Source organism: Hypanus sabinus, chromosome 27 (assembly GCF_030144855.1).
Source record: "Hypanus sabinus isolate sHypSab1 chromosome 27, sHypSab1.hap1, whole genome shotgun sequence".
Lineage (NCBI taxonomy): Eukaryota > Metazoa > Chordata > Chondrichthyes > Myliobatiformes > Dasyatidae > Hypanus > Hypanus sabinus.
In genome coordinates, this window is record NC_082732.1 from 11,518,110 (window position 1) to 11,530,488 (window position 12,379).

The 12,379-nt window shown below is 47.4% G+C and overlaps 1 protein-coding gene across 1 annotated transcript in view; it reads left to right on the forward strand.

The window, feature by feature from the left end:
- Positions 1–408: 408 nt before the first annotated feature.
- The window catches only part of ajap1 (adherens junctions associated protein 1), a 394,581-nt gene continuing 382,610 nt past the window's right edge, over positions 409–12,379 (forward strand). Inside the window, exon 1 of the mRNA XM_059951611.1 lies at positions 409–608. Coding sequence (XP_059807594.1) covers positions 409–608 — 200 coding nt within the window. The remainder of the gene's footprint in view (positions 609–12,379) is intronic.

A 12,379-nucleotide genomic window follows, 5' to 3' on the forward strand; every position in this document is an offset into this window, starting at 1 on the left:
TTCCCGTAGAATATCATCATCTTGGAGAGGTGTTTAATAAGCAACGGGCCCTTTCTCTGCCTCCACATCACCCTTACGACTGCACGATTGACCTTCTCCCCGGAGCCTCACTACCCACCAGTTGGCTATATAGCCTGTCCCGTACAGAAAGCATATAAGCAAAGTCCAAAGATAAAGCACAAGGTGGTGAGGAAGGATCAGGAAAAGGTAATTTTGAAACAACTCAGTCATGTTCTAAGGATAAAGTGACTTATCTGCTTTGTAATGAGAAAACTGAAGAAACTGTAGAAGGGAAAAATGATATTGTACATTTTGAGTTGAAGGAATGGTATTTAGGAGAAAATGAAAAAGATAGTACAGAAGAAAAATCTAAAAATACATTCTCTAAGTCAAGTGAAAAATTTGAAAATGATCAGTCTAATGGTGAAGGAAATTGCACACGCTTCTCCAGGAAACATGGTACAAATTGTAAACTTGATAAAATCTGACGAGGAGAAATTGCCTGGATTGGATGAACCTGTTGAACCAGTTCAAACACAAGAGGAGGGAAGTCCAATACAATCACTAGAAGAGAGTACAAAGGTTAAACAAGAAACCTCGCCAGTGATGTAAGTAGCCAGAATAAACCAACCACTCGTGCATCTATGAAAGTAAGCAGTCCTGAGCATTTGTCTGTAACTGAGCAAGTAAAGCATTCACTGACTTCCACAAAAGAGAAACCAACAACTGATTTAGTCGGGAAAATCTCCAGCACCAGGATCAGTTACAAGATCAAGAAGTCAACCAACTCCTGTGATTAAAAAAGGCGTAAAGAAGAAGCAAGTCCAGAACGCAAAAGACGACAGCATGAAACTCAAGCTACCCAGATCCATGTGCATTCATCCCATGTTCCACGTCTCCCAACTGAAACCTGCGTCCGTCAGTCCGTTGTGTCCCCCTACCGAAACCCCTCCACCCACCCAGGTCATCGACAATCCGGGCAAGCGTGGTGAGTCGCCTGGAGGCTCCCATTGAGTGGAGGGTATTGTCACGGTTCTGACCGTTAATTCCCCATATTCTCCTGATTCCCTTTGATTGTGACACACCTGATCCTCATCTGGACCGGCAGCATGAATATCCCAGCTTTGCATCCACTCATTGCCAGCTTGTCGTTTTAGCTAGTGTGGTAATTCAAGTTCCCAGCGGGTTAGGATTGTGTATTCTAAGTTTTACTTCAGTACCGAGGTTTACCTGTGTAACTCTGTTGCTCTGTGTCAAGATATGTGTTGCTTGCCACCTATCTCCTGTTTGCCTTTGAACTCCAGCACCGCCCCGTGTTAAGATAAGAATTGCCTGCTGCCTGTCTCCTGTTTGCCTTTCAGCTCCAGCAACTCCCTGTTTCAAACTAAGTTTTGCCTGTCTCCTGCTTTTCCATTCACCCTCCTGTTTGCTGTTCAGCTCCAGCCATGCTCACACCTTCGTCTGCATCCTATCTCTATCTCCGTGCCAGTGTCCTATGTTTGGTTTCACCTGTTTCCTGCAACATGCTCTTTGCGGAAGGACACCTCCACAGCTCTTTGCCACTCTGATGGGATGTGCTGGTTTTTCCAGACAGTTCTCATTAGATTCCATAGGATCTTAGGCACGCAAGGGACATTTTTTAGAGCTTGCAAGGAATCCTGTTCAGACCTGGCGCTGACACAGACCTGGCCTTTTGGATGACTTTTGTGACTTCACTTCGTTTGGTGGGGGGAGAGGGGAAGCTGTCAAACTGGACAGTTGGAGGAACAGGACATGGTGCATATCCTGATGACCCAAGGGAAGTTTTCCTTGCTGGATCACTGTACTGGCCCTGGATTTCCTGCTTCAGTTCCTCTTTGGTGGTTTCCAGCTTCCCACAGTGTTATTAAGCAACCTTGTTCATTTAAATAATTCATTACTGTTATAAGCATAAATACGTAAATTGCATAAGTCAACACACTAGCACATGACATGCATGTGCCTTGCTCAAAGTAAAACACAAAGTTAGAGTCACATTCCTGCCTCTCTTGTTTATCTTTGAATTAGTCTGATGCTTTGAAGCTACAAAATGAAGACACACCAAGATGAGCTATATGTTAAAAAGACCAAATTCAATTAGTTTGTCCATCCACACATACAGATGTAAGAACATTTGGGTTGGTCTTGACTTTTTTGCATTAATGTAGATAATAGCAATTTAGTAGCCTGCTTTGTATCTTTCCTGCCGTTTCACTTACAATGGATCCTTAAAAATAGGCTGGCCAGTTTTCCTGCTGCACAATGGCAACATTGGCTCCTCATGTTCTATTTAGAAATGGTTGGGAAGTGGCAAAATATCTGTCACTCCCTCCTAAATAGGCTTGGATCACCTTCAAGCCACCTGTACTGACAATCAGATACATTAGCCAAGATTTAATTTAGAATATCATTGGCCCAGACATGCATTATGAAATAGATCATCTGAGAAACAATGGTTTTTATCCTTGGCATATGTAGAGCCCTGATTAAGATTTCTATTGCTATGCTGTAGGTATTTCACTTTAGTAGTTTTCTGCAAAAGCAGTGTATTCTGCTGGTAGAATGTTTTGGTTTTGGCTAAAGACAAGATATCCTGCTGTTCAGCTTAGGAATGTTGAATCACCCAATCAGGATGGTGGGATCTGGAGAGAGTTCTAGAAAGAATGGGGTGCAGAGAGTTTTGTGAGGGACTGTTGTCTAGCATGGTTTTTTTTGGTGAGAGCTGTGGAACAAGACAGAAGGAAAGAAGCTGCAGATAGCCACGGGGAGAGAATCGGTTGCAAGAAGTACTCTGTGTAGATGAATATTTCCAAGGAGGAGTTGTTTGCGATGAACTTCAAGGGAGGTTTGGACTGTGGCTGGTGCTCTCATGCAGACTGTGGATTCAGCACTGACAGCAACAGTTTTATCCAACTTTGGAAGAGACAAGTTCCAAAGGTCATGTGACAGGTTTAACAGTAAAGGGGCCTTTTATTTTTTCTTTTCTTTCTCTTAATAGCTGTTTGAAAAATCTGAAATTAGTAAATGTGCTGTAGCGGTGTGCTACAAGCAGCACTGAAATAACGACATGTAGTCGGTGAGTTGCAGTTGCAAAGAGGTTTATTCAAACTTTGCGGCCTCGCTTTAAAGCCTTCCTGTTCCTGCCCTCCCCGGGTGGGAATGCTGTAGGGGGCGCGTATTCTCAGTCCCGTCCAGCGCGCGGGCTTTTCCCCTTGCTGGTGAAGCAGGCTTGGCGCCCTCTTTGGGACCGGCCTCAATGCCGGCGCGCGCCACTTTGTGAGCCGGTTCGAGTGCGCTGGGAAGTGGGTCGCCACATAACCCCACCCCCCCAGAACAGGCGATACACCCCCCCCAATGTCCACAGTCTGGGTCCGACTCTGTTTGGGAGGTCTGCCTCTGCGCTGCGGTGCCTGAATCTCGACCGGCTGCGCCAAGTCCACATGGGCCGATTTGAGTCGATCCACTGTGAAAACCTCCTCTTTCCCCCCAATGTCCAGCACGAATGTGGACTCGTTGTTTCTGATCACCGTAAACGGCCCCTCGTAGGGCTGCTGTAGCGATGCCCGATGTCCGCCCCGTCGTACAAAAACAAACTTACAGTTTTGCAGGTCTTTGGGTACGCAGGTGGGGTTCTGCCCATGCTGCGAAGTGGGTATGGGGGCCAGGTGACCGAGCCTCTCGCGTAGTCTGCCGAGGACTGTTGCGGGTTCTTCCTCTTGCCCCCTTGGGGCTGGTATGAACTCTTCTGGGACGACCAGGGGTGCATCGTACACCAACTCAGCTGACGAGGTGTGCAGATCCTCTTTCGGCATCGTGCTGATGCTGAGGGAAGCTCGTCCGCCCAGTTAGGCCCTTTGAGGCGGGCCATGAGAGCCGACTTCAGGTGACGGTGGAAATGCTCCACTAGTCCGTTCGACTGTGGGTGGTAGGCAGTTGGGTGGTGCAGCTGTGTCCCCAAAAGGCTGGCCATAGCTGACCACAGGCTGGAGGTGAACTGGGCGCCTCTGTCGGAGGTAATGTGGGCCGGTACACCAAAGCGAGATACCCGGTGGTGATCAGTGCCCGGGCGCAAGATTCAGAGGTGGTGTCGATGTGCGGGACCGCCTCTGGCCATCTTGTGAACCAGTCCATGATAGTCAGGAGGTGCCGCGCTCCGCGTGACACTGGCAGGGGGCCCACGATATCCACATGAATGTGGTCGAAACGCCGGCGGCTGGGGTGGAACTGTTGTGGCAGGGCTTTGGTGTGCCGCTGCACCTTGGCTGTTTGGCAGTGCATGCATGTTCTGGCCCATTCACTGACCTGCTTGCGGTCTGTACCAAACGAACCTGTTGGAGACCATCCGGACGGTTGTCCTGATGGAGGGGTGCGCTAAGTTGTGAATGGAGTTGAAAACGTGCCACCGCCAGGCTGCTGGACAACGGGGCAGGGTTGGCTGGTGGTGACATCACAGAGTAGGGTCCTCTCACCTGGGTCTACGGGGAGGTCCTGGAGTTGCAAACCGGAGACTGTGGTTCGGTAACTAGGGATCTCCTCGTCTGCCTGCTGCACCTCTGCCAGCACTTCATAGTCTACCCCCTGGGACAGGGCTTGGATGTTAGGGTGGGAGAGGGCATCCGCCACGACATTGTCCTTTCCTGAGACATGCCGGACATCCGTCGTGTATTCAGAGACATAGGACAGATATCGCTGCTGGCGGAACAACCAGGGGTCAGATGCTTTTGTGAATGCAAAAGTAAGAGGTTTGTGGCCCGTGAACGGGGTGAAGGGCCTACCTTCTAAGAAGTACCTGAAATGCCGGATTGCCAGGTATAGCGCCAACAGTTCCTGGTCGAAAGCTCTGTATTTGAGCTCGGGTGGTCGTAAGTGTTTGCTGAAAAATGCCAGGGGTTGCCAGCAACCCTCGATGAGTTGTTCCAGCACTCCACCGACTGCCGTGTTAGATGCGTCCACTGTGAGGGCGGTAGGGGCGTCCGTTCTGGGGTGCACTAGCATCGCGGCATTTACCAAGGCTTCTTTGGTTTTAATGAAAATGGCGGTGGACTCCTCATCCCAGGTAATGTCCTTGACCTTACCCGACATCAGGGCGAACATCAGCTGCATGATTCGGGCAGCTGAAGGGAGGAAGCAGTGGTAGAAATTCACCATACCCACGAATTCCTGAAGGCCGTTGATTGTGTTGGGTCGGGGGAAATGACGGACCGCGTCTACCTTGGCGGGCAGAGGGGTTGCCCCGTCTTTAGTAATCCTGTGGCCCAGGAAGTCAATGGTGTCGAGCCCGAACTGGCATTTGGCCAGGTTGATTGTCAGGCCATATTCACTCAGTCGGGCGTAGAGTTGACGGAGGTGAGACAGATGCTCCTGACGACTGCTGCTGGCTATGAGGATGTCGTCCAAATAGATGAACGCGAAGTCCACTGCATCCATTAACCACTGAAACATCTGTGCGGCATTCTTCAGGCCGAACGGCATGCAGAGGAACTCAAAAAGGCCGAATGGGGTGATGAGAGCCGTATTGGGGACGTCGTCCGGATGCATTGGGATTTGATGGTATCCTCGGACAAGGTCTACCTTGGAGAAGATCCGTGCGCCATGCAGGTTTGTTGGAAAGTCCTGAATGTGCGGCACAGGGTAGCGGTCCGGTGTTGTAGCCTCGTTTAGCCTGCGGTAGTCGCCGCATGGTCTCCAGCCCCCTGTTGCTTTGGGCACCATGTGCAGGGGGGAGGCCCATGGGCTGTCAGACTGTCATATGATCCCCATTTCCTCCATCCTCTTGAACTCCTCCTTCACCAGTCGGAGCTTGTCTGGGGGAAGCCTTTCAGCACGGGCGTGGAGGGGTGGTCCCTGGGTCAGGATGTGGTGCTGTACGCCGTGTCTGGGCATGGTTGCTGTGAACTGCGGCACCAGAACTGATGGGAAATCCGCCAGGATTCTGGTGAAGTCATTATCGGACAGTGTGATAGAGTCTAGGTGTGGGGCCGGCAACTGGGCTTCACCCAGGGAGAACGTTTGAAAGGTCTCAACATGGACCAGTCTCTTCCTTGGCAGGTCGACCAGTAGGCTGTGAGCCTGCAAAATCCCAGGAGCGGTTGGGCTACGGCGGCCAGTGTGAAGTCCCAGGTGAACCGGCTGGAGCCAAACTGTAGCCGCACCGTACGGGTGCTGTAAGACCTTGCTGTACTGCCATTCGCGGCTCTCAGGGTGGGACCCGGTTTTCTATTGCGGGTGTCGTAACTCGTCGGAGGTAAGACGCTGATCTCGGCACCGGTGTCGACGAAAAAGCAGCATCCCGACTGCTTGTCCCACACATACAGGAGGCTATCCTGATGGCCAGCCGCCATAGCCATCAGCGGAGGCTGGCCCTGGCGTTTCCCAGGAACTTGTAGGGCAGGCTACAGTGGCGGGCTTCTGTGCCCCACCGTTGCTGGTAGAAGCACCATTGTTCGTTGGTCTCCTTACCCCTACCCTTGGGGTTAGTGGGTTCTGCTGCCGGGCCTGGTCTGGTCTGCTGCTGGGAGCGTGGCCTGGTGATCTGTGTGACGGACAACCCACTCTCCTTCTTGGCTTTCCACAGCACGTCCGCCCGGGCTGCCACCTTCTGGGGGTCGCTGAAATCCGCGTTGCACAGCAGCAATCGTATATCCTCGGGCAGCTGCTCCAGGAACGCCTGCTCAAACATGAGGCAGGGCTTGTGACCTCCGGCCAGGGACAGCATCTCATTCATCAAAGCTGATGGTGGTCTGTCCCCTAAACCATCCAGGTGCAGTAAGCGGGCAGCCCGCTCGCGCCACGTGAGTCCGAAAGTCCTTATGAGCAGGGCTTTGAATTCTGTGTATTTGCCGTCTGCTGGGGGCGATTGTATGAACTCCTCAACCTGGGCGGCTGTCTCCTGGTCGAGGGAGCTCACCACGTAGTAGTAACGTGTGGCATCCGAGGTTATCCACCGAATGTGGAATTGGGCTTCTGCTTGCTGGAACCATAGGTGAGGTTGCAGCATCCAGAAGCTTGGCAGTTTTAACGAAACTGCATGAACAGATGCGGCGTCGTTCGTCTCCGGTCTAAATATCATTTGGGCTGTCGGGGTCACCAATTGTAGCGGTGTGCTACACGCAGCGCTGAAATAACGACACGTAGTTGGTGAGCTGCAGTTGCAAAGAGGTTTATTCAAACTTCGCGGCCTCGCTTTAAAGCCTTCCTATTCCCGCCCTCCCCATGCGGGAATGCTGTAGGGGGCACGTATTCACAGTCTCGACCCAATTGCAGGCTTTTCCCCTTGCTGGAAGCAGGCTTGGCGCCCTCTTTGGGACTGGCCTCAATGCCGGCGCGTGCCACTTTGTGAGCCGGTTCGAGTGCGCTGGGAAATGGGTCGCCACAGTATCTTCTTTATAACTTTATGTGGTGTATGAACTGTTACTTCTTGCCAACCGAAAATTGTGTATGGGCAGTATTTACACAGCATTCACTCAAATCAAAGTTTCTTTAATTGGAACAGCACCCCAAATCATACCATCTCTAGACGTGCATTGTTTATGAAAGGTGGCCTTCTCACCACAGAATACTTGGCTGTTAGCAAAGCTAACTAAAGTGCCAAGTTTGCACGTGAGCATGGTGATAGGGTTATATACAGTTTTCAGTTGCTTGGAAGTAAGTACAGAGGAGATGTCAGGGGTAAGTTTTTAATCAGAGAGTGGTGAGTACATGGAATTGGCTGCTGGCAACGGTGGTGGAAGCGGATACGACAAGATCTTTTAAGAGATTCCTGGATAGGTCCGTGGAACGTAGAAAAATAGAGGGTTATGGGTAACCCTAGGTAATTTCTTAAAGTAAGTACATGTTTGTCACAACTTTGTGGGCCAAAGGGCCTGTATTGTGCTGTAGGTTTTCTATGCTTCTATAGAGATTACATCTCACCCAAAACTTGGAGTACTGGCATTGCAGCAACAAAACAGAAAAGTATTTAGTTGGCTGAAAATTACTTTAGAAACTTATGAAAGGGAATGAGAAGCATCATTTTTGGTGTATGTGATTTTGTGGATACACTGAGATGGATGTTTGAAGCACGGTAGCAGTACAGGCAGTGCAGCTACCTGATTGCTCGTGCAGCTGGGGTTCAATTTCAATCTCCAGCACAGTCGATATTGAGCTTGTGCATTCTCCCTGCCATTGTGCAGCTTCCTTGCATACTGCCTCCTACATCCTAACATTTGTGCAGCTTTTTGAAAAGGTTACAGGAAATAATTGGGATAACAGGCCTAATAGGGTTGCTCTGACATACGGGTTAAATCTAATCAGACAAATAACGTTTGTAGTGTACAGATCTATTTATTTCAACACAATGACTCCCCTTAGCATCAGTTATTGACTTATAACTTACCCATGCGCATAGATACATAGCTGTCTGCAAAGTGAATAGACAAGTTCGCTTCATCTCCCAGTTCATACCGTTATTTAGTTGATATGTAGTTGTACAGACATAACAAATTGGTGATGAGTAGAAACCTGAATGTCAGCAAATATTATCAACAGCACCAACAGTTACAAGATGACAAAACTTGGAGGAAAGGAGAGAGACAGCGAGAGGAAAGAGTGAACTAATACAGGGACGGCAGTCTCTGATGCTAGTACAGTGATGCTACAGTTCTCAGTGAGAGATGCACAACTAGCAATGCTAAAGTGAAAATAATGTGACAATGGCCTTAGTCAGGAAAGTTGATGAATTTGATAGTGCTAATGGGGACTCAGAATTATTGAACTGTTATGTGATGCTAGCAATATCGATATGGAAAAGGAAGTCTCCACTCGTCTTAGCTTAATGGGTGCTAAAAGGTACAGTCTCAGAAGTAACTTAGTAACTGCTGAAAAGCCAGCAAGCAAGATGATCAATGAAATTGTTGAAATTTTACAAAATAACTAGAGCCCAAAACCATTAGTAAGAGCTGAGATTTAGATTTCACAAATGGAGCCAATGAAAGCATTTCTGAAATCATTGCAGAACTGCATAAACTTTTCCAGTACTGTAACTTTGGAGATGTAATTTCTGATACATTAAGACATAGGTTTGTATGAGGCATACAGAGCCAAAGCACTCAAAAGAGGCAACTGTCAGAAAGAGACCTAGCCTTAGAATGGGCATTGATCATTGCAATATCAATGGAGACAGCAGCAAATAATGCATCAGAACTACAGAAAAAGAGTTTAGAATGTGAAACACACAAGATGTCCCTAAATGGAGCAAAAGGCCAAAAATGTTATCAATGTAGCAATCCCTCCCATGATATAAATGACTGTTGGTTCAAAGAACAGGTTTGCAGAAAGAGTGTGCAAGTCAGACAAAAAGCACAGCCAAAGAGAAAAATCACACAGAGTGAAATGTTTCAAACCAGAAACTAAACAAATACATAAAGTGAATGAGTGTGAAACTGAATCAGGCAACACAGAATCTGACAAGATGAGCTTTCATGCTTAGCATTACTAAAGCAGATTGCGAATTCATATGGATCACAACAGATGTGTCTGGAGTAGAACTAAAATGGAGCTGGATACATGGTCAGCTTTGTCTGTAATTTCAGAGGGTGACTACAACAGACTGTTTTCTAAACTACCATTAGAGAAGACTTAGTGATGCTAAAGAGCTATACAGGTGAAAAAAGATCTCCTAAAAGCAAACTGAAAGTGAATGTGACATACAGACTAAAAACACAACAGTTAGATCTTTATGTGTTGGAAAGTGGAGGACCAGTACTTTGTGGATGTGAATGATTGAAAAAAAAATCTAACTAGACTGGTAGACAATCAAAATTATCAGTATGTCATCAATAGGCAAATGCAGCCCAAACAGTAGCACCAACCAGAGACTGTCACAGCTGCTTAATGCTAATGTGAAGATGTTTAAGAAAAATTCTGGTAAATTCAGAAAGGCCAGAATTGAACTGGATGAAGTAGCAACACCAAGATTCCATAAAGCACATGCAGTGTTTTACACATTATGTCCTAAAGTGGACGCTGAACTGCAGAGGTTGGAAGCATCTGGCATTCTCTCCAAAGTTGAGTGGAGTGACTGAGACATGACCATTGTCCCAGTGAAAAAGAACGGGAAGAATGGAGCTGTTTTCATATGTGGGGTCTTCAAAGTGAGTATCCACACTGTGCAGTATCCCCTGCCAGGAAAAGAAGACAATTTGCATCATTGGCAGGCAAGGAGAGGTTTTCAAAGATTAACTTTCACAATCCTATCTGCAAATGGAGACTGAGGAGTCAAGCAGGAAATTCCTCTCAATCAACACTCATAAGGGACTGTTGCAGTATAATCTTCTCATCTTTGGCGTCACATTAACTCCAGCAGTTTGGCAAAGAGTAATGGACTAGGTTCTCATGATGTCCCAGAAACACAATGTTGCCTTGAGTCATTCTGATTGGCAAGAATGATGATTGGCACCTCTAGAACATTGGTAAAGTGCTTACCAGGTTGAGTGTGTATGGTCTGTGTTCGAAGAGAGAAAAATGTGAGTAGTTTTGGGAATTAAATCTCATATCATGGACATGTCATGACAATTATGGCTTACATAAGTCACAAGAGAAAGCTGAACTAGTGCAGTAGACACACACTTTGGAAAATGTGTCACAACTCAGGTCATACTTGGATTTGTAAACTACTTCCACAGGTTTCTCCCAAATCTCTCTGCAGTGCTGTACCTATTGAACAGACTGGAACAGAGTGGGAATGGACAAAAAGATGTGGAAGTTCATTCAGGAAACAAAGAAACTGTAACATTAGATGAACTGCTCACACATTATGATCCATCTCTGCCCATCAGACTGGTGTACAATGCATCCTGTTGTAGTGTTGGTGCCATTTTGTCACACACTATGAAAGATGGATCTAAGTATCCGATTGCATTTGCTTCAAAATCACTGATGAATGCAGAATGCAACTACTGCACAGATCAATGGAGAAGCCCTTAGATTAGTATTGGATGTAAAGAAGTTCCACCACTTGTAATGTAATGTTGTAGGGTAATGTTGCAGCTATATAGGACCCTGGTCAGACCCCACTTGGAGTACTGTGCTCAGTTCTGGTTGCCTCACTACAGGAAGGATGTGGAAGCCATAGAAAGGGTGCAGAGGAGATTTACAAGGATGTTGCCTGGATTGGGGAGCATCTCTTATGAGAATGGGTTGAGTGAACTCAGTCTGTTCTCCTTGGAGTGAAGGAGGATGAGGGGTGACCTGATAGAGGCGTACAAGATGATGAGAGGCATTGATTGCGCAGATAGTCAGAGGCTTTTTCCCAGGGCTGAAATTGTTGCCACAAGAGGACACAGGTTTAAGGTGCTGAAGAATAGTTACAGAGGAGATGTCAGGGGTTTACTCAGAGAGTGGTGAGTACGTGGAATGGGCTGCTGGCACCAGTGGTGAAGGCGGATAATAGGGCCTTTAAAGAGGCTTTTAGATAGGTACATGGAACTTAGTAAAATAGAGGGTTATACGTAAGCCTAGTAATTTCTAAGGTAAGGACATGTTTGGCATAGCTTTGTGGGCCGAAGGGCCTGTAATGTGCTGTAGGTTTTCTATGTTTCTATGTTTCTATATTTCGCCACCTCTACTGACAAAAGTTCACTCTAGTGACAGACCACAGCCTCTTGTGACCATTTTCAATCCCAGGAAGGAAATCCCAGTGATGACTATTACCCAGTTGCAACATTGGACACTTTTCCTTCAAGCCCACTCTTATGACATAAGGCGTAAGGAAACAAACAACACAACAACACTGATGGCTTGTCATTTCTTCCATTGTTGGCAACTGAAGAAGAGAAGTCTTCATTCTGCGGAGTTGTTCCACACAGTTTTGGTGGAGCAGCTGCCAGCAACAAATTCTGAAAGACAAAGAGAAACAAGGAATGACTCGACATTGCCAGAAGTCTATGACATCACCACGCAAGGATGGCCAGCTCAAGGTAATCCTATGTTTCCAGAGTTCTCAGTGAGACGAGACTGACTGCCTGCATGTCAATGAACCCTGATGTGTAATTTCATGATGTGGTTCCCTTCGAACTGCACGCCAGAGTGTTAGAAAATCTGCACAAAGATTACCTGGGTACAGACAAGATGAAGAATCTCGCACAGAGTTATGTGTGGTGGCTGGGAGTAAGTAGATAGATGGAAGACTTGCCCAAAAGTTGCTTGACATGCCACAAAGTTCAAGTGCACTTTTACACCTGTGGGAGTGGCTGTTGTCACAATGTAAAGAGTACATATTGACTTTACTGGACTATTCATGGACTCCATGTTTCTGATTGCCGTGGATGCCTGTGGTCATACCAATGGAGCCAACCACATCAGAATTACTGTTGCCACTCTGAGG